The sequence below is a fragment of the Palaemon carinicauda genome, chromosome 11 (assembly GCF_036898095.1).
Source record: "Palaemon carinicauda isolate YSFRI2023 chromosome 11, ASM3689809v2, whole genome shotgun sequence".
Classification (NCBI taxonomy): Eukaryota; Metazoa; Arthropoda; class Malacostraca; order Decapoda; family Palaemonidae; genus Palaemon; species Palaemon carinicauda.
In genome coordinates, this window is record NC_090735.1 from 72096749 (window position 1) to 72115272 (window position 18524).

General features: G+C 39.7%; 1 protein-coding gene across 5 annotated transcripts in view; it reads right to left on the bottom strand.

Moving 5' to 3' along the window:
• Nucleotides 1–1538: 1538 nt before the first annotated feature.
• The window catches only part of Vav (Vav guanine nucleotide exchange factor), a 385659-nt gene continuing 368673 nt past the window's right edge, over nt 1539–18524 (bottom strand). For all 5 annotated transcript variants that reach the window (XM_068383125.1, XM_068383124.1, XM_068383126.1 and 2 more), the window contains 3 exons: nt 11725–11868; nt 10887–11052; nt 1539–2041 (listed from right to left, as the gene is read on the bottom strand). In XM_068383125.1, coding sequence (XP_068239226.1) covers nt 1994–2041; nt 10887–11052; nt 11725–11868 — 358 coding nt within the window. In that variant the 3' untranslated portion in view covers nt 1539–1993. The remainder of the gene's footprint in view (nt 2042–10886; nt 11053–11724; nt 11869–18524) is intronic.

Here is an 18524-nt window from a genome sequence, read left to right on the forward strand (position 1 = left end):
TTACATTTATTCTCTATGTTTGAAATGTAATTATTATATTTTGTGAAGTTAAGAACCATTTAGATCATTAATTTGTAACCAAGTTATTCATTTTAGAATTATTATAGAGTATTATTATAGAGTAAAACATGTTACAGCCTTTTTTCTTAATACCACAGTAACATTTTTTTTTAAGGGGACACTACTGTATTGAAAATATTGCTGTGGCATTTCAAATTATATTTTTGCCACATAGAAATTATACTTGCTAAACTGTCATTGTCTGGTTATTACAGTATTACCTTACTTGATAAAACAATTTTGTTGATAATCTCTTTCATTACTGTATATCAAGCCTTGTATTGGGATACAAGTGAACTTTGGTGAGCTCGTAGGAACGTATCTCAATGTTTATAATGAAAGTCAATGGAAAATCCGCTTTGATGAATGAATTTTTTTTTTTTTTTTTTTTAACGAACATGTCTTCAGGAAAGGAATTCATTCGTGTAACGGAACATTGGTGTATATGAAGTATATGAACGTAACACTTTCTCTGAGTATGAAAGAGCACCGTGAATAAAAAAATCTACATTCAATAGACCTTACTACTTTTACGGTACCTCCTAAAATAATACCCCAAAATCTACTAAACTGTTTTGGAAACAAATAAAATTTTTGAAAGACACGAATATGAATTGGTCGTGAAAAATGGTCTTATTTGAAAAATTGATTGCTTTAAATTAAAACTGAGTTTTACCTGAGAGCACACTTCATCTTTAGCAAAAGAGCACTTTCTTCTTAGTTCCTCTACTTTATTAATTACGTACATGGTGTTAATTGACTAATGGATGGCATCCTTTGTTCTGAAAGCTAACAGATAAATATTTCTCTTGGTGAAGGACACAAAGCTTCTTTAGTTCTAACATAAGGGAACTTTACAAAATAATAACTTACATTTTGAGTGTACACTAACAATACTGTACTGTATCCCTTGCATTACTAAAGGCCTCTTTGCAAGTACCAGTTTACACAAACAAAATCTAATAAACTGTCTTCTCACAATTTGGTTTACCCTATAAACCAACAATATATATGTTATAAAGTGTGTGTGTATATATATATATATATATATATATATATATATATATATATATATATATATATATATATATATATATATATATATATATATATATATATATTATATATATATATATATACTGTATATATATATATATATATATATATATATATATATATATATATATATATATATATATATATATATATATATATATATATATATATATATATATATATATATATATATATATATATATATATATATATATATATATATATATATATATATATATATATATATATATATATATATATATATATATATATATACACTTGAGTTTGAGACTTCTTAACCAGCTCAGAAAGTCAAGATAAAATATGAGGATTACAATAATTCAATGACTAGTCAGACACCTCAGATTTTAGTCATAATAAAATTTGTTAAGTTATAAAAACAATCACGTTATAAACATCACTGATATAAAATGCCTAATGAAGTCTATAAGACTTTTTAAAAAAGAAATATATTCCTTAAGTACACTACAAGATAAAATAAAGATTTCTTGCTTTTCCTAAAATGGCACAATGAAGCAAGAAAAATGACTGCACATACTTGAGCAAGCACAGATGATGTAGTGTAAATGCATTGGTATCTAAAAACACACAGTATAATATATAAACAAATATATAAAAATAGAGTAGACAAACTAATCAATATTTCACTTTTAAACATTTTCATTTTCTGTAGAAACTGACTTCCACCTGCAAGCTTCAAATTAAAAGCAACAAAACGCAATCAAATTAATCCAGGAGGTTACATAGATCACCTGGAAAAAAATCAAGCTCACCTTCCAATTCTCACATCTGTCCCTATCAAAAAATATACAACACTACAATTTAAACCAAGTGAAATTCCTATCTTACCTGTTCCTCACATGAACTGGTCAGTTCTGACATAATCTTTAGGGAAATATCCCATCTGGAAAGAAAAATGATATAAGGCATATTAAATTACTATGACAAGATAAGCACAGAATATTCATGTGAAAGGCATAATAAACTAGATATACAATTTATTCAAACAGTCATACCTTCTCTATCATAAGGCTCAATACTACATAGCATTCTAGAAGTTTCATTTCCGCTGTGACCAGATTGTGGAACGATTTTCCTAATTGGGCAGTTGAATTGGCGAAACTTCAGAAGTGAAAACTTGTGTTTTCATGTTGAACAAGCTGCCATAAGTCTCTTTTCATAGTTTTTATATGAAAGATCTATTTTAACATTGTTACCGATTTTGAGATATGTCATATTCATTATTTCTCATGTAGTTTGTTTATTTCCTTTCCTCAATAAGCTATTTTCCTTGTTGGCACACTTGGGCTCATACCATCCTGCTTTTCTAGCTAGGGTTGTAGCTTACTGTAGCTACTAGTAGTATTATTATTAGTATTAGTAGCAGTAGTAGTTACATACATCGCTAATCATCAATGAAAAGAAAATCTTTCAATTTACAATCACCCAGGAACACAAAGTTTGAAAAAAAATGAAAGAATAAGAGGCAAGTGAATTGCTGTATTAAAGTTAACTAAAATCTTGAAAACTATGAGTTTGAACATTTTCATTCCATTGCCTTTCAGAAATCTTAATAAATTCTATTGTGTTAGGCTTTGAAATACTTCTGTATTGTATTTTGTTATTTCTATTATTACAATGATAAATAAAACAATAGTACTCTATTACTTAGAGTTAAATCTTTATATGTATACGCAAAGGAACAAAGTAAAATGAAGTACAGTAGTATTATCACAGAGAAGAATTGGGCAATAGAACATTTTGCGTGAATCCCCAAAAGACAATTAGCTGCAAATACCCAAATTTCAACTAGTACATGTATTGGACAAAAAACTCCATCACAGAATTGTCATAATCTATGTGATCACTAAGGTTTAAAGGTACTGTAATTTATCAAATAATATCCTATTAGTCTTATTCTTTCTTTTTATAAGAAACTATTTTAACTGGGTCTATGAGTTGAAATTTCTAGTTCAGTAATCTGGTTAAAAATGGTCTCTCCATACCTCTAAATAATACACTGAGAACACTACAATAGATACAGTATTAAACAAAATTATAAAGTAAATCCCTTACATAAAACCCTTTAAACATGAGAACCTGTGAGCAGTACATAAATTTTTATTTTGGAAAGTGAAAAAACAGATATAAATTAATTAACTTTATTATGTTAGGCTTAAAATGCTTTTCAACTAAAAAAACCACACTTGAAAAAACACCCATTTCTGGGCTCGAACCTGTGCCGCACAGTGAATAAGCTCCATTTAGCACTTATTCTTAGGTAATTTACTGCTAAATATACCAGAGAAAAAATGTAAAGGAGTGCTAGGTTAACTAGCTCGCTCACCTATTGGTGTCGGTATAAAATTGGGCGTATAATCCAGAGGTCCCGCACTATTTAGATTCATCCACGACAGAAACCCCAATAGAGGAGAGCCGTTCAACCTCACTCGGTACTACTAACACTGCATCCGCTCAGAACCCAACTCCTTTTAGCACGTCTTGTGTTGTAACCCGCTTTTTTGTTGTGCTCTCGTTTTTCCACTTATTTTCATTGGATTATGGCTTCTTCGTCGGTTTCCCAGGAGACACCATCTAAGTTAAGTACCAAGCTTGGTTTTGCTGTGTTTTGAGCAACCTAGATCGTTTAATATTTGAATTATAGGAGTTTATTCTCTTCGTTCATATCGATCTTGCTTGATTCCACTTACAGTTGGTACTCCTGTTTTGAGAGCTTTTAGTTTCACTCGCGGTGTTACTATATGTATTATTTTTATTTTTTTTATTATTAAATTTTATTTGTTATTGTGGATATTCATTATTTAGCGTTTAGAACCCTCGTGGTTCACTTTTTGGGCCGATATCATTTACGTATCGTTATGGCTGCCGACCTTCGTTGCTAGGCGGCAATGTTATTTTTTAAGCCATCAGGTGTGTCTTTTGTGATTTAATTATTATGTTGCATGCCTTGCCCAAAAATTTTTATGTGTTTATTTTATATTATCAACGCTATCACTATTATAATGAATATTGTGCTATTACTCCGTTTGATCTGTCTGGTTGGGGATCGTCAGTTGGTAGCCCTGCTGCTCCGTATCACGTGATCCTCCCCCATGCTCCCCCTCTCGCTAGGTGGGCGGCTAGGCTTCTCTCCCCCCCTCCCCTAGGGGACCGTTGCCTTCCCTCCTTTTAGAGGGGGTAGTTCAGTGTTTATGGACTTTGTCCTCCGGGTGTCCCGGCGGGTTCGTCTCTGTCTAGTCTGGTTGGCCACCGGTCAACAGAGTTGGATCCCGGTGCACCCTATTTTATATTCACTTATCACACTGGTTTATGTTATATGAAACCCTCTGGGTTCGGTTGGCGGTTCTTATCTACAGTTCCGTCCCCCTTTTAATTTATAACAGTTCCTATGATTATATATAATGATTATATGACAGATCACTATCCCGGAGTTCCTATACGAATTGGTTTTGGATACTTTTATTTCCCGGCCCGGGGCTTAGCCTCGCCCCGGGAAATCAGACACCATGTGTCTTAATTTCTTGTTGTTGCATCCTTTTTTATGCTCCCGGCTCGACCGGAATGGATGGCTATACTTTAGTCTTAAGCTAGACTTATGTTTAGGCCCAGGTCCTCCGGACCCGCCCCTATTTAAGAATATTACAGTTAAGCTCTAATCTTGTGTTAGGCTTATGTTAGGCCCGGGTCCTCTGGACCCGCCCCTACTTAAGAGAATTACAGTTTCTCATATACTATTCTTTTTATAGATGGTGCATTGTCAGACGACGGCCTGTGCAGCTGTTCTACATCAGCCCTGCGGCCATACCGTCTGTCGGTCTCACGCCCTCTGCGGAGTGCAGCTGGAGGATGTCGTGGTATGGCACCCGGATAACTGTGTGGTCTGTTTTGACCTCGTTACCACCCTTGGATCTGACTCGGTGAGTCCCGTTGGCTATGTTGCCTTCTTATTTATCTTACCTTTTTTGGCATACATACACTTTTTAGTAAGATATCTATGGTCTTGAAGGACCACTGGGAGTCTTCCCTTTTTAATTCCCACTATTATTTCAGGCATCCCCGGAGCAAAAGTCTGCGGCTCGGGCCACACAAAGTGTGGGTTGGTGGTTTTGCCCGGAACGTGAAGTCCAAGCGGCCGTACGTCCTCTCCGAGGACTACTGTTCCTTGATTTACCCCAACGCCAAGTCTTCAGCCGCTGTGGCTAAGCATGTTGCAGCTCCCATCATTGCCCACATTGATGCCACCATAGCGGGGTTCATTGATCCAGAGCAGGATCCGTCGGACGCCCCCGGAGATCTAGAAGACAATGTTGCCTCCATGAACCTTGACGTGGAACCCATGTTATTGGATGATCCAGATACAGGTAGGGTGGTAAGTGAGGCAGGTGTTTCCGGCGCTGAGATTCCTATCCTCAGCCCCTCTCTTTCTTCTTCATCTGATCGCTCTTTCTTTCATGGTTTTTCTGGGGACCGTGATTCGTCCCAACGATCACACTCGGTTCCCCCCAAGAATAAGTCTAGAACCTTACCTAAAGCTCGTAAGCCTCATAAGGCTTCTCATGGTTCTAAGCAGAATACAAACCTGTCATCTAAGGCTTCTGGCTCCTCCTCTAAGTCTCGCATCCCGGGAGTTCATTCCGCCACTCCTGCTGCTAGCCCGGGCCTTTCCGAATCAGCCATGCTTCGCATCGTGTCGGAGATGCAGGCTAAGTTGGTATCAGAGATGCAGTCTAAGATGGACACGATGTTCTCTAACATCGGTCAGAGACTTGGGGCATTAGAGCAAGGTGCTCCGGAGCGAGTCCAAAGCTCTCTCATCCCGGATGCCTCTAAACTCCCACCGTTTGCCAAGAATAACCCTTGGCGTATGGCTCTTCATTCCCCGTTCTCAGACGGAATATTAACTTTGGAGGGTCTTGGCACTCGTCCCCTAGAGGACTTTGAATTCTTTCCTCCTGGTCTGGCATTTCCATTTCATGGTTATGCCAGGCTTACCGAGGAAGCTTTGGTTCGGTTAGACAAGGTCCCCAAAGAGACAGTCATCTTCCCTAAAGAGCAAGCCCAATCTGTGTGGGCCAGATTCCTGAATGACATCGGCTGCACCAACACCATGTTGACGCCTTATAAGAGCTCCTTCACAATGTTTTTAATGGACAAAAACACCGTGACTCCATGTGTCAATAAGGTAGCAGAGCTTGCCTTCCAATATGCTCTGGAGGAGAAGCCCTTGCCTCCCATCCGAGAGGTGGATCCAATCTCCCTCCTTCTTCCTTCAGGCATTGAGTGTTGGGACAACGTCCATACCACCTTTACCTCTGGCAAGCTAGCAGCAGACTGTGCTTCAGTAATGTTTAGTGAGCGGCTTCCCCGTCTCCCGGAATCCCTCATTAAACAGGAGTATGATTCCCGCCTACGCGTTGGCCGTACTCTGAACTTGGCCACTTCCACGGAGTCGATAGCCTTGACTTACGATACTGAGAGTATTTTTAAGTCTCTCAACAAGGCTACTTTGCAGTCATTATACTATGACCTGTATGACTTCGCTACTGCTAAACGCAGGTGTCGCAAACATGTCCTGGCAGAGGCGACTATTAGGCATGAACCTAATAAGCTTATCCGGTCCTCCTGTTGGGGTCCAAATCTCTTCCCTGAGGTTCTTGTAGAGGAAGTCTTGGCGGAGGCCACTAGAGTCAACCAGAGCCTTAAAGCCCGTTGGGGTTTGACTCCTAAACGTAAATATGACCCTGCAAATTACCAAGCCCGGGGTAGGAAGAAGCTCCGTCCATATACCTCCACCCAGTTCAGGCAACAGCAGAGTGGTTCGTCCAATTTCCGGCTGCCTCTTCCCCCATCTCCTGTTGCCCCTGCACAGCCTTCCACCTCTCAGGCTCCTTCTGACGACTATGTCACCGTTCTGCTCCCTAAGAGCCAGCTTTCCGGTGCCTCCGCCACTTCTCCTGCCTTTAACCAGTCTTATGAGGCTCATAGCTCTTCCCAGAGTTATGGTAGAGGTAGAGGCTACCACCGTGGTTCTAACCAGAACAAAGGCAGGGGAAGAGCCTTTCGCAGGGGAAAGAACTTCCGAGGCGGACGTGGAGGCAACTCCTCAAACCAATACTGAGGTGCAGCAGGTAGGGGGAGGCTCTATGCCTTCCGCAACAAATGGAGGTTCAGTCCCTGGGCTTTCAGTATCATCTCCAAGGGACTGGGGTGGCGTTGGATTCAAGGACCTCCTCCTCCGAACAAATTTCATCAACATTCCACTCCGGACCTGGTCGAATTTGTCCAGGATCTTTTACAAAAGAACGCCATACAAGAAACGAAACACCTGAAGTTTCAAGGTCGGCTGTTCAGTGTCCTGAAGAAGGATTCAGACAAGAGAAGAGTGATTCTAGACCTATCCCTTCTCAACTTGTCCATTCAATGCGACAAGTTTCGAATGCTTACCGTCTCGCAGGTGCGGACCTTACTTCCCCGTGGGGCCGTCACCACCTCTATCGATCTTACAGACGCCTATTATCACGTCCCGATAGCGAGACACTTCCGTCCGTATCTAGGCTTTCGCTTAGGGGACAAAAGTTACTCCTTCAAGGTGATGCCTTTCGGGCTCAACATCGCCCCAAGGATCTTCACAAAGTTAGCAGAAGTCGCTGTTCAGGAACTCAGAAATCAAGGGATTCAAGTAGTAGCCTATCTGGACGACTGGCTCATTTGGTCAGACACCTCCCAAAATTGCCTAAAAGCCACTCACAAAGTCATCCATTATCTTCAATCTCTAGGCTTCCAGATCAACTTCAAGAAGTCCCGTCTTCTTCAAAAATCGAAGTTCCAATGGCTCGGCCTGCAATGGGATCTTATATCTCATACTCTGTGTCTTCCCAAACCCAAGAGGTTAGAGATTGCAAGGAACACCAAACGCTTTCTCAAAGACAAAGTAAGTTCCAGACGACTCCAAGAGAGGATTCTGGGGTCCCTTCAGTTTGCCTCAGTGACGGATCTTCTTCTGAAGGCAAAATTGAAAGATATCAATCGTGTCTGGCGTTCGAGGGCGAACCGGAAGCTCCGGGACAGGAAAGTCCGCCTTCCTCCCATTCTACGGGAAAGACTTCTTCCTTGGACAAGAGCAAACAGTCGGTCAAAGTCAGTTCCCCTTCGATTTCCGCCTCCGAAGTTAATCATTCACACGGACGCATCCTTATCAGGTTGGGGCGGCTATTCTCAGCTCAGGAAAGTTCAAGGTCTTTGGTCCCCCTTGTTCCGCCAATTTCACATCAATGTGCTGGAGGCCATGGCAGTTCTTCTAACCCTGAAACGTCTCGCTCTTCCCAAGAGACAACACCTTCGTCTGGTCCTCGACAGCGAAGTGGTGGTCCGCTGCCTCAACAGAGGCGGGTCAAAGTCAGGGCCTCTGAACCATGTTCTAGTAGCCATATTCTCCCTAGCAGCCTTGAACCGTTGGCATCTTTCAGCTGTCCACCTGGTGGGAGTCCGGAATGTAGTGGCAGACGCCCTGTCCCGGACCTCCCCTCTAGAATCGGAATGGTCACTCGATCTAAAGTCATTTCGGTGGATTCTCTCTCAGGTTCCCGGTCTCCAAGTGGACCTCTTCGCCACGGAGTCCAACCACAAATTGAGAGTATATGTGGCTCCCAATCTAGACCCTCAGGCTTACGCCACAGACGCCATGTCTCAGAATTGGGACATCTGGGAAAAGATTTATCTCTTTCCCCCGGTGATTCTTTTGCTGAAAGTTCTAGACAAGCTGAGATCCTTCAAGGGACAAGTAGCCTTGGTCGCACCCAACTGGCCCAAGAGCAACTGGTATCCTCTCCTGCGAGAGTTGAGACTATACCCTCACCCGATACCCAATCCGGTTCTGTCTCAGATAGTACAAACACGCGTTGTGTACGCTTTCTCAAACATTCAGAGCGCCCTAACTTTATGGACTTTATGAAGTTTGCGGCCATGCATGGTGCCAATATTGATCCTCAAAACACCCTGTTCCTAGAATCGGATAAACGGGATTCCACCATCCGCCAGTATGACTCTGCAGTTAAAAAGTTGGCAAAATTTTTGATAGACTCAGACGTGAACTGTATGAACTTGAACCTTACAGTCACTTTCTTTAGATCTTTATTAGAATCAGGTCTGGCAGCCAATACTATCACCACAATTAAATCTGCTTTGAAAAAGATCTTCCTAGTGGGTTTTAACATAGACTTAACCGACTCTTTGTTAGCTTCAATTCCGAAAGCCTGTGCCAGACTGAAACCGGTTACTCGTCCTACCCCGGTGACCTGGTTCCTTAATGATGTACTCAAATTGGCTTCTGATACCCTTAACAGTTCTTGCGATTACATTCCCCTTCTCAGGAAAACACTTTTCCTGGTGAGCTTGGCTTCCGGGGCAAGAATTTCTGAACTGGCAGCCTTGTCGAGAGACCCGGGTCATATTGAGTTCCTGCCTTCGGGAGAGGTCCTTCTTTCACCTAACAAATTCTTTTTGGCTAAGAACGAAGACCCTCAGAACAGATGGTCCTCCTGGAAAATTGTTCCCCTCACGCAAGACCCGTCTCTGTGTCCTGTTACTACTCTTAGGTCTTATTTATCCCGGACCTCCTCTAACTCCTCGGGGCCTCTATTCGTTAGAGAACAAGGCGGTACCATTACTATTAAAGGGATCAGACAACAAATTTTTTATTTTATTAAACAAGCTAGCCCTGACTCTTTTCCTCTTGCACATGATATCAGAGCGGTTGCTACTTCGGTGAACTTTTTTCACCACATGAATTTTACGGACCTTTCCAGGTATACAGGGTGGAAATCACCGTCAGTGTTCAAGAAACACTACCTTAAACATTTGGAAGCCCTAAAATTTTCTACAGTAGCTGCAGGGAGCGTAGTTACTCCCAGGTAACTCACAAGTTAATGCCTTGTCTCTTTATCTCTCCCTCTTACCTGCCTCATTTATACCCTATTGTATTCGTTGGTCTCGCACCTGAATACTGTTATTATATTTGTAAATTTTTAAAACTCCTGAGTATCTGTATATATTATCACTCACGGCATTATTATACCTACCTTATTTGTCAATTGTCTACCAAGTGGATTTATGTTCATATTCAAGATACCCTTATAATTGTTTTTTGGTACTCATCTCTGATTAAAGCATCCTGTATTTCCCTTATGCTTATGTTTTTTCCTTTATTTTGCAAGTTTGGTGACATTTCTCTTGTATAGATTCACTGGGCGGCACAGGTTCGAGCCCAGAAAAGGGATTTTGACGTAGGAAAAATCTATTTCTGGGCGAGGGACCTGTGCCGCCCAGTGAACCCTCCCAGCTCCTCTTCCTTGGAGTCCCCAAACTTTGGGTGCTAAGGAGTTGGGTTCTGAGCGGATGCAGTGTTAGTAGTACCGAGTGAGGTTGAACGGCTCTCCTCTATTGGGGTTTCTGTCGTGGATGAATCTAAATAGTGCGGGACCTCTGGATTATACGCCCAATTTTATACCGACACCAATAGGTGAGCGAGCTAGTTAACCTAGCACTCCTTTACATTTTTTCTCTGGTATATTTAGCAGTAAATTACCTAAGAATAAGTGCTAAATGGAGCTTATTCACTGGGCGGCACAGGTCCCTCGCCCAGAAATAGATTTTTCCTACGTCAAAATCCCTTTTCTATATAAAGGACTTATTGCACAGCTATAGATAACCAAATAAGAAATGAAACTCACTCTATTGCCAATACGGCCTTTCCACCAGCCTCGATTCTCTCCCTCTCTGTTTAAAATTATTACACGTTCACCCTCGAGAAGAGATAGATAAGAACGACTGCTTCCTTCATATGGATACTGAACAGTAGCTGTGTCAAAAATTGGACGGCGTAGAACACAATCCAGCCTGAAAATAGAAGTAATGTGTAAAAACTGACTCATACAATATTGTTCTCATCCCTAATGTATTGGAATACCAACTTAAAAGAGAAAAGTTAAATTGAGACAATATCAACAAACACTGCTATTTAATAAAGATAAATGATAAAACACTTGAAAGAAAATATAAAATTTCCTCAACCAAACTTTGTTATCTGATCCTTATTGAATACTTACCTCATTTTGTTAAAATTCTTTATAGAATTTCAAATCACACAGTACAATAATGTAGTTACACTATAGCTGTCTTGTCAGATTAGCTTGACTTTTAGAGCGATCTCGGTTTTATATACTGAATGTTTCATGGTAGACAAGAACTGTATGTTTAATTGCGGAAAAGTTTACTTTTAAGAAAGTCAATGTAATGGATTTCCAACTTGGCTGCTTGAGAAACTTGTAAATAAACTTAAACATAAAATGTTGTTCTCTATCTAAGTTCAACTATGATAGGGAACTCAAACTTTAAAGACAGTTACAAATATAGTATTCTTCTGTTATTACATCATTTAGTGTCCCCATTACGTTTGATAGGATTTCACAAATTTTTCTATCTATATTGGTTGAAACTGTCCTAATATTGGGAAAGTTTAAATACACCAGTAATGAGAATGACAAGAGGAACTATGCCTATGATACGTACCCACTGAAACTTTCGGACAGGGGAGAATATTTGTGAAAGTTTATGAGTTCAGGAATGCTGTTGAAGTAATGTGCTTCACTGAGAAAAAAATGGTTACTGTCCATTGTATAGTGAACTTTCATGTGCTTAGTTTCCCCATTTGCCCTGAAAAAAATAAAAGGATGTAGGTAAAATAACTTCTATTCAAACATTTAATTTTTAGGATTATTTTTACCATCTAGTGTTTGAATAACTATAAGCTACAGGCTTAATATAGCTATTGCAATAGTATTTATACCTCATCGATACAAACCTCTCCTGCTCACTTAAAGGTGGGCTGACATGCCTAAAATAACTCTGAAAAAATAAACCATATCTATTTATAATTCATTTGCAGACATACATTAACAAACACTCAGCTGCATTTTTGTTTATAGATAAAATTAATTACACCTTCCGACACATGCCTCAACCCGACTGGCGAGATTTGGCAAAGGCAGCTGTGCCATTGTGTGACGTCACAGAGAGACAACTTGTCTCCACCACCCAGTTGTTTATAATCAGCAACCCTGGGAAAATGGATTCAGACAGCGAACACAGCGTAGATTTGAGCAATTTTTCTAGAGATTTGGATGATGTAAACAAAGATGTAGTAAATATAGAGAATCATCTATCTATCAGCAATTCAGGAACCATATCAGTTTGAACCATATGAAGAAAGCCAGGAAATCGGCAGCGAAGTTGAAATTTGTCCACAAAGAAATAAAAAGATATAGAGGAAAAAATATATCTTCATAAAAAAATCAACGTCTGCTTTGAGGGCAGGTAGCTAAAAACAGAACACGCTAGGTATTTTTGGACAGAGCTCTCATATACGGAAAAGAATAATACAAAGTAAATTCATCTATACAAAATCTGCATAAAAAAGAATGTCATACACAGTAAATTTGTTCATACAAAATCTGCATTAAATAATACAAGTCCATGAAATACTGTATTTAAACTAAAATGTTTGTAATTTATTATGCAGGAAGGAGTCAAATATTATTAAAATAAAATAAGCTGAAAATAATTAGATAAAATTGATGTGAGGAAGGAAAATAAATTGAAGGGAAATAAATTATATTGAAAACTTAATGTAGAGAGATGGTGTTAATTCAAAAAGATGTAAGGATGAGAGTGTGGGTGTGCTTTAGTAATTTTTTCTTAACTTTTTTCACTTGAATATCTATAATTTCTTTTCTTGAGTCTCATCATCTGCTCTCTATTTACATCACATGCATGAAGGCCTCATTTGAAATAATCATTATATAAGGTAAGGATTCTAACCAGAGGAGACGATATTCTTCAGTTTAAAAATTAATCCTGTGCATTAAATGTGTTTAACACATTATCTATCGATAATACAGTATATCCTAGATCCCCCCAAAATTTTTTCCGTAGATTACGTTGCCTGTAAAAATTAACATCTTACTTCATAAATGACGTACAAATATCTGTTAAACTTTCAATTTCTATTCTAGAAAAAATATATCTTGTACATTTGCACAATATAAAAAGACAGACAGAAATTGATTGAGTGTTGGAAGTTTTCGAGGAAGTAATGAAAATTCCAAGGTAGAATATGCTAAGTATTCAAGTATGGATAGTGAGGTAAAAAAAAAAAAAAAAAAAAAAACAGGAATGACTGGAGAGAATATTTAGACAGTAAAGCAGATGAGGGTGACTATGCTATGAATTCAGGAACTGGCTATGGTGTAAGAATTTCTCATACAATTATTAATGAAGTCTCAACTGGGGCAAAGAAAAAGAAGCATATACCCATCAAAAAGAGAGATGGCTCTGTTACAGCAACAGAAGATAAAGAAAGGCAACATTGGATGGAACACTTTAGTGAGGTTATGAATAGGAGATATGAAAGGAATAATTTGATTGATATACCTGAAGCTGATGAAGACCTTGATGTGCCCATGAAAGAATTCAGTGTGTTTGAAGTCGAAGTTATGCTAAAAAATCTAGAGATGCAAAGCCCCAGGATACAATAGAATAACAGCAGAGATGATACTGGCTGAAAATGAAGTGGATCTTAGACTACTTGCAAGATTATTTTGTAGAATGTGATATGAAGAAGCAAAACCTGATGAATGGGAGTTAGGTGTGTTGGTGATAAAAAAAATAAAAAAAAAAAAATAAAGGAGACCTGACTGATTCCAATAATTACAGAGGCATAACACTTACGTCAGTTGTTAGGAAAATATATAGTATGCTTATTCTAGAGACTGGAGAGTAAGATTGATGAAAAGCTGAGATGAACAAGCAGGATTTAGAAAAGGTAGAAGTTTCACTGACAAAATTTTCATTTTGAGACTTGTTATACAGCAATGCGTAGAATATAGAAATCCCCTTTTGATGGCATTTGTGGACTATGATAAAGCCTTTGATAGTGTGGACCGGCCAATTTTGTGGAGTCCTACGTTATTATGGAATTTCTCTTAAATATGTAAATTTGATTAAGTCTGCTCATGAGCATAGCAAGTCTTATCAAATGAACTTCCAGTGAACAGCTGAGTACTCCAAGGGAATGTGTTGTCACCTATGTTGTTTATCCTCCTAATGGATTTTGTAATGCATACAACAGTCATAGATGGTGGAGAAGGATTGGTGATAGGAATTTAGCAGACCTAGAGTATGCTGATGATGTTGTCCTTGTTAGTAGAACACCAAAAGAATTTGCAATTCTTGCTTACCAGAATACATGAAATGTTACACGAGGTTGGACTGAAGATAAATAGAAGAAAGACAGAGATGATGAGAATGGAGTATGTAATGGAAGATGAAATATCATTGGAAGGAGAAACGATTAATGAGGTAGAATCGTTCAAGTATTTAGGAACTATGATCTCCAATATAGGGTCTTTGGAATTAGAGTTTAGAGAAAAATTGAAAAAAGCAAATCAGACTATGGCTAGGTTAAGTAAAATTTGGAAATCAAATTGCCTAAAATTACATATAAAAATCAGACTATATATCAGTTTAGTGAGATCAGTGTTACTCTATGGACATGCGTCATGGTATGACACTGAAACAATCTAATAGATTTGAGAACAAATCTCTCAGAAGGATATGGCTAGTTAAATGAGGGACAGGATTAGAAATGAACTTATTAGAAATGAAGTTATAAGAGATTACTCGAGTGCCATATGTGGATGAGATCATGACGTTTGATCTTATTTGCTCTACAAACTCGATGACTAAGGGGACAGTTGATAGAGACATTCAAAATTCTTCAGAATATAACAAATGTAGATTACAACAACCTATTCACGCTTAACACAAATCATTCCATAGGTATACCACCACTCTATGTGGCAATTTCTTTACATACAAAATAGAAAATACTTGGAATAGACTTCCAGCAGATGTAGTAAATAGTAACATGGCAAACAAGTTCAAGAATAAGTTAGACAATATCATAGGAACTCTCTAAATGTTTAAACTAAATAGCCCTACCAAAGAGCAAATGGGGTTTCTGCGGATGGACTAAAAAGTCTTTGAGACATCCAAAATCCTTGCAACTCCTTGTAACACACACACTCGCTCTTTCTCTACTGGTAGTTCACTTTCAAAGCTTCATGCTGCTTTATAATTTTTAGTTCATTATTAGATCTTTATATTTATTTAGACATTATTGTGTTTAATTGTACTTTTTCAAATCATTTTTTTTATTAAATTTTTCAATTTAAGGAGCATTGTATTGATCAACAATTACTGGTTTTTCTCTTTTTTACCTTTGGTTGTGATCTGCTGATCTCAATATCTCACTACCATATCGAGAAATGCGCACATACGAATAACAAGGAGTATCGTTTACATAATTTCCTAACTTATTCAAAATTTTACACCAATATATTTAGATCATAGTTTTCATACAGGTCATTTATAGTCCTTATACACACACACACACACACACACTCTCTCTCTCTCTTTTGTGAATTCCTGTATCTTTGGTGCTCTAAGGTGGGGTAACTCCTAACTTAACCTAACAACTCACTGCCAATTGTCTACACTTGGACAATTAACAAACTATGTACTGCCAAATATTGTTTTTACTTGGTTTCTATTATAGTATAAATATTTTTTAATTAAAACAGTAATGTAAACTACATACTGGACACGGTAAGGCTACAGTACAGTACGTAACACTACAGTACGTGGTCGAAGCTCTGATCAAAAATGGAGTTTTTATGATAAAACAAAGTTTTATGAATACTTACCTGGCAGTTATATATACATAGCTAATCATCTCTATTTCGGCAGAATTTTTCTAAATTAGGCAACCGCCTTGTGGTGGTTGGGTGGTAACACCCGTTAAAGGGTGGTAGGAGGAATCATTCCCGTTTTCTGTTCTTCAGTTCATCTATGCCCGACCTGTCTCCTGAGGGGAGGTGGGTGGGCCTTCGAATGTATATATAACTGCCAGGTAAGTATTCATAAAACTTTGTTTTATCATAAAAACTCCATTTTTATGAATAGAACTTACCTGGCAGTTATATATACATAGCTGATTAACACACTTGGAGGAGGGTGATAGACAGTAAACATCATTGGGGAAACAACCAAAAAAGCTGTAGGATAAATAAACACCTTGATTCCTTACCTGCTAAGGTAGCTGACTTCAAAGGTTCCTGCCTCTTGAGTCGCTTTCCCTTAGGAGTGTCAGCCAGGATGTGACCTGCAGTGCTGAAAACACTCAATCGAGTCTGTCAACGGGGTGAGACCAACAATCTGACTAGACTTCAGGACTACCTATTGCCCAAAATAAAAAACAGCAACTTTACCAAACCAACCACCTAACATTTGCAAAGTAGATAAAAATTATCTAACTAGACTGAGGTGACTGTACACAAGTCGAAGTCCTCAGACAACCAATAAAAAATACACCAACCTATGCACAAGTAAACAAAACTAAGGTTGAGGGGAGGTAGTAACTCCTTTGCCTAATACAGAAGCCGTAGCTACGTATGGCCCCAAGGTATAACATTTCTCATAATCCACCCTCACCTCTCTGAGGTAATGAGAGGCGAACACAGAGTTGCTCCTCCAGAATGTCGCATCCATAATTTGACGGAGCGACATGTTCTTGCGGTAAGCAAGCGAGGTCGCAATGGCCCTCACTTCGTGAGCTTGCACTTTTAAACGTCTGAAGTGTTCCTCCTCACACAAGAGATGCGCTTCTCTTATCACTTCCCTCAGGAAAAAGGACAAAGCGTTCTTGGAAAGGGGCTTTTGAGGATCTTTCACAGAACACCACAGGGAGCTAGAAGAGCCTCTCACACTTTTCGTGTGAGACAAGTAGGTCTTGAGGGCTCGTACTGGACAGAGCAGCCTCTCTTGCTCTTGACCCACTAGGTTGGTCAAGTTAGGAACCTCAAAGGTCCTCGGCCAGGGCTTAGAAGGGTTCTCGTTCTTAGCGAGAAAGTCTAATCTCAAGGCACAAACTGCCCCATTCAGATTGAAGCCTACCTGTTTTTCAATTGCATGGACTTCACTAACTCTTTTAGCTGTTGCTAAGGCCAAAAGAAAGAGGGTCTTCTTGGTAACCTCCCTAAGGGGAGCCTGTGAGATGGGCTCAAATCTCTTGGTGCACAGAAATTTAAGAACCACATCAAGGTTCCAAGAAGGGGGCTTTAACTGGGTCTGCTTGGTCATCTCAAAAGACTTCAAGAGGTCATGTAAGTCCTTATCGCGAGACAAGTCCAAGCCTCTATGCCGACAGACGGAAGAGAGCATACTTTTGTACCCCTTGATAGTGGACACAGCTAGCTTAGCGTCCTGCCTGAGGTACAACAAGAAATCCGCAATCTGGCTCATAGAGGTAGTGGATGAGGAAATCTTGTGCTTCCTACACCAAGCCCTAAAAGTCTCCCACTTGGACTGGTAGACCCTCTGCGAAGAGACCCTCCTCGCTCTGGCGATAGCTTTCGCAGCTTGCGCTGAAAAGCCTCTCGATCTGACGAGCTTCTCGATAGTCTGAAGGCAGTCAGATTGAGAGCGAGGGGGTTTTGATGATATCTCTCGAAGTGGGGTTGTCTGAGCAGATTTGGACTTGCAGGGAGGCTTCTTGGAAAGTCCATCAACAAGTCCACCACCTCCGTGAACCATTCCCTCATCGGCCAGAACGGAGCTATCAGGATCATCCGTCCCGAATCGAGGAGGGCGAATTTCCTGACTACCAGATTGATGATCTTGAATGGGGGAAAAGCATAAGTGTCCATCCCGGTCCAATCCATCAAAAAGGCGTCTACTGCTATTGCCTCCCTGTCCGGAACTAGGGAGCAATAGATGGGGATCCTCTTGGATAAGTTGGAGGCGAAAAGATCGATGAGGGGTCTCCCCCACAGCCTCCAGAGACTCTGACAGACCTGTTGGTTGAGGGTCCATTCTGTGGGAAGGACCTGCCCTTTCCTGCTGAGCATGTCCGCCCTCACATTCTTCTGTCCCTGAACAAACCTCGTCAGCAGGTTTATCCTGTTCTCCTTCGCCCAAAGAAGGAGCTCTCTTGCTGTCTCGAACAGAGACAGAGAGTGAGTCCCTCCTTGCTTCCTGATGTAAGCAAGAGCTGTGGTGTTGTCCGAGTTGACCTCCACAATCTTCCCAGACACCAAGTCCTTGAAGGCCTTTAGCCCCAGAAAAATGGCCATTAGCTCCTTGTTGTTGATGTGCCATCCCAGCTGAATTCCTTCCCAATAGCCTGAGACCTCCTTGCTTCCTAGTGTTGCCCCCCAGCCTGACTCTGATGCGTCTGAAAACAACACTAGGTC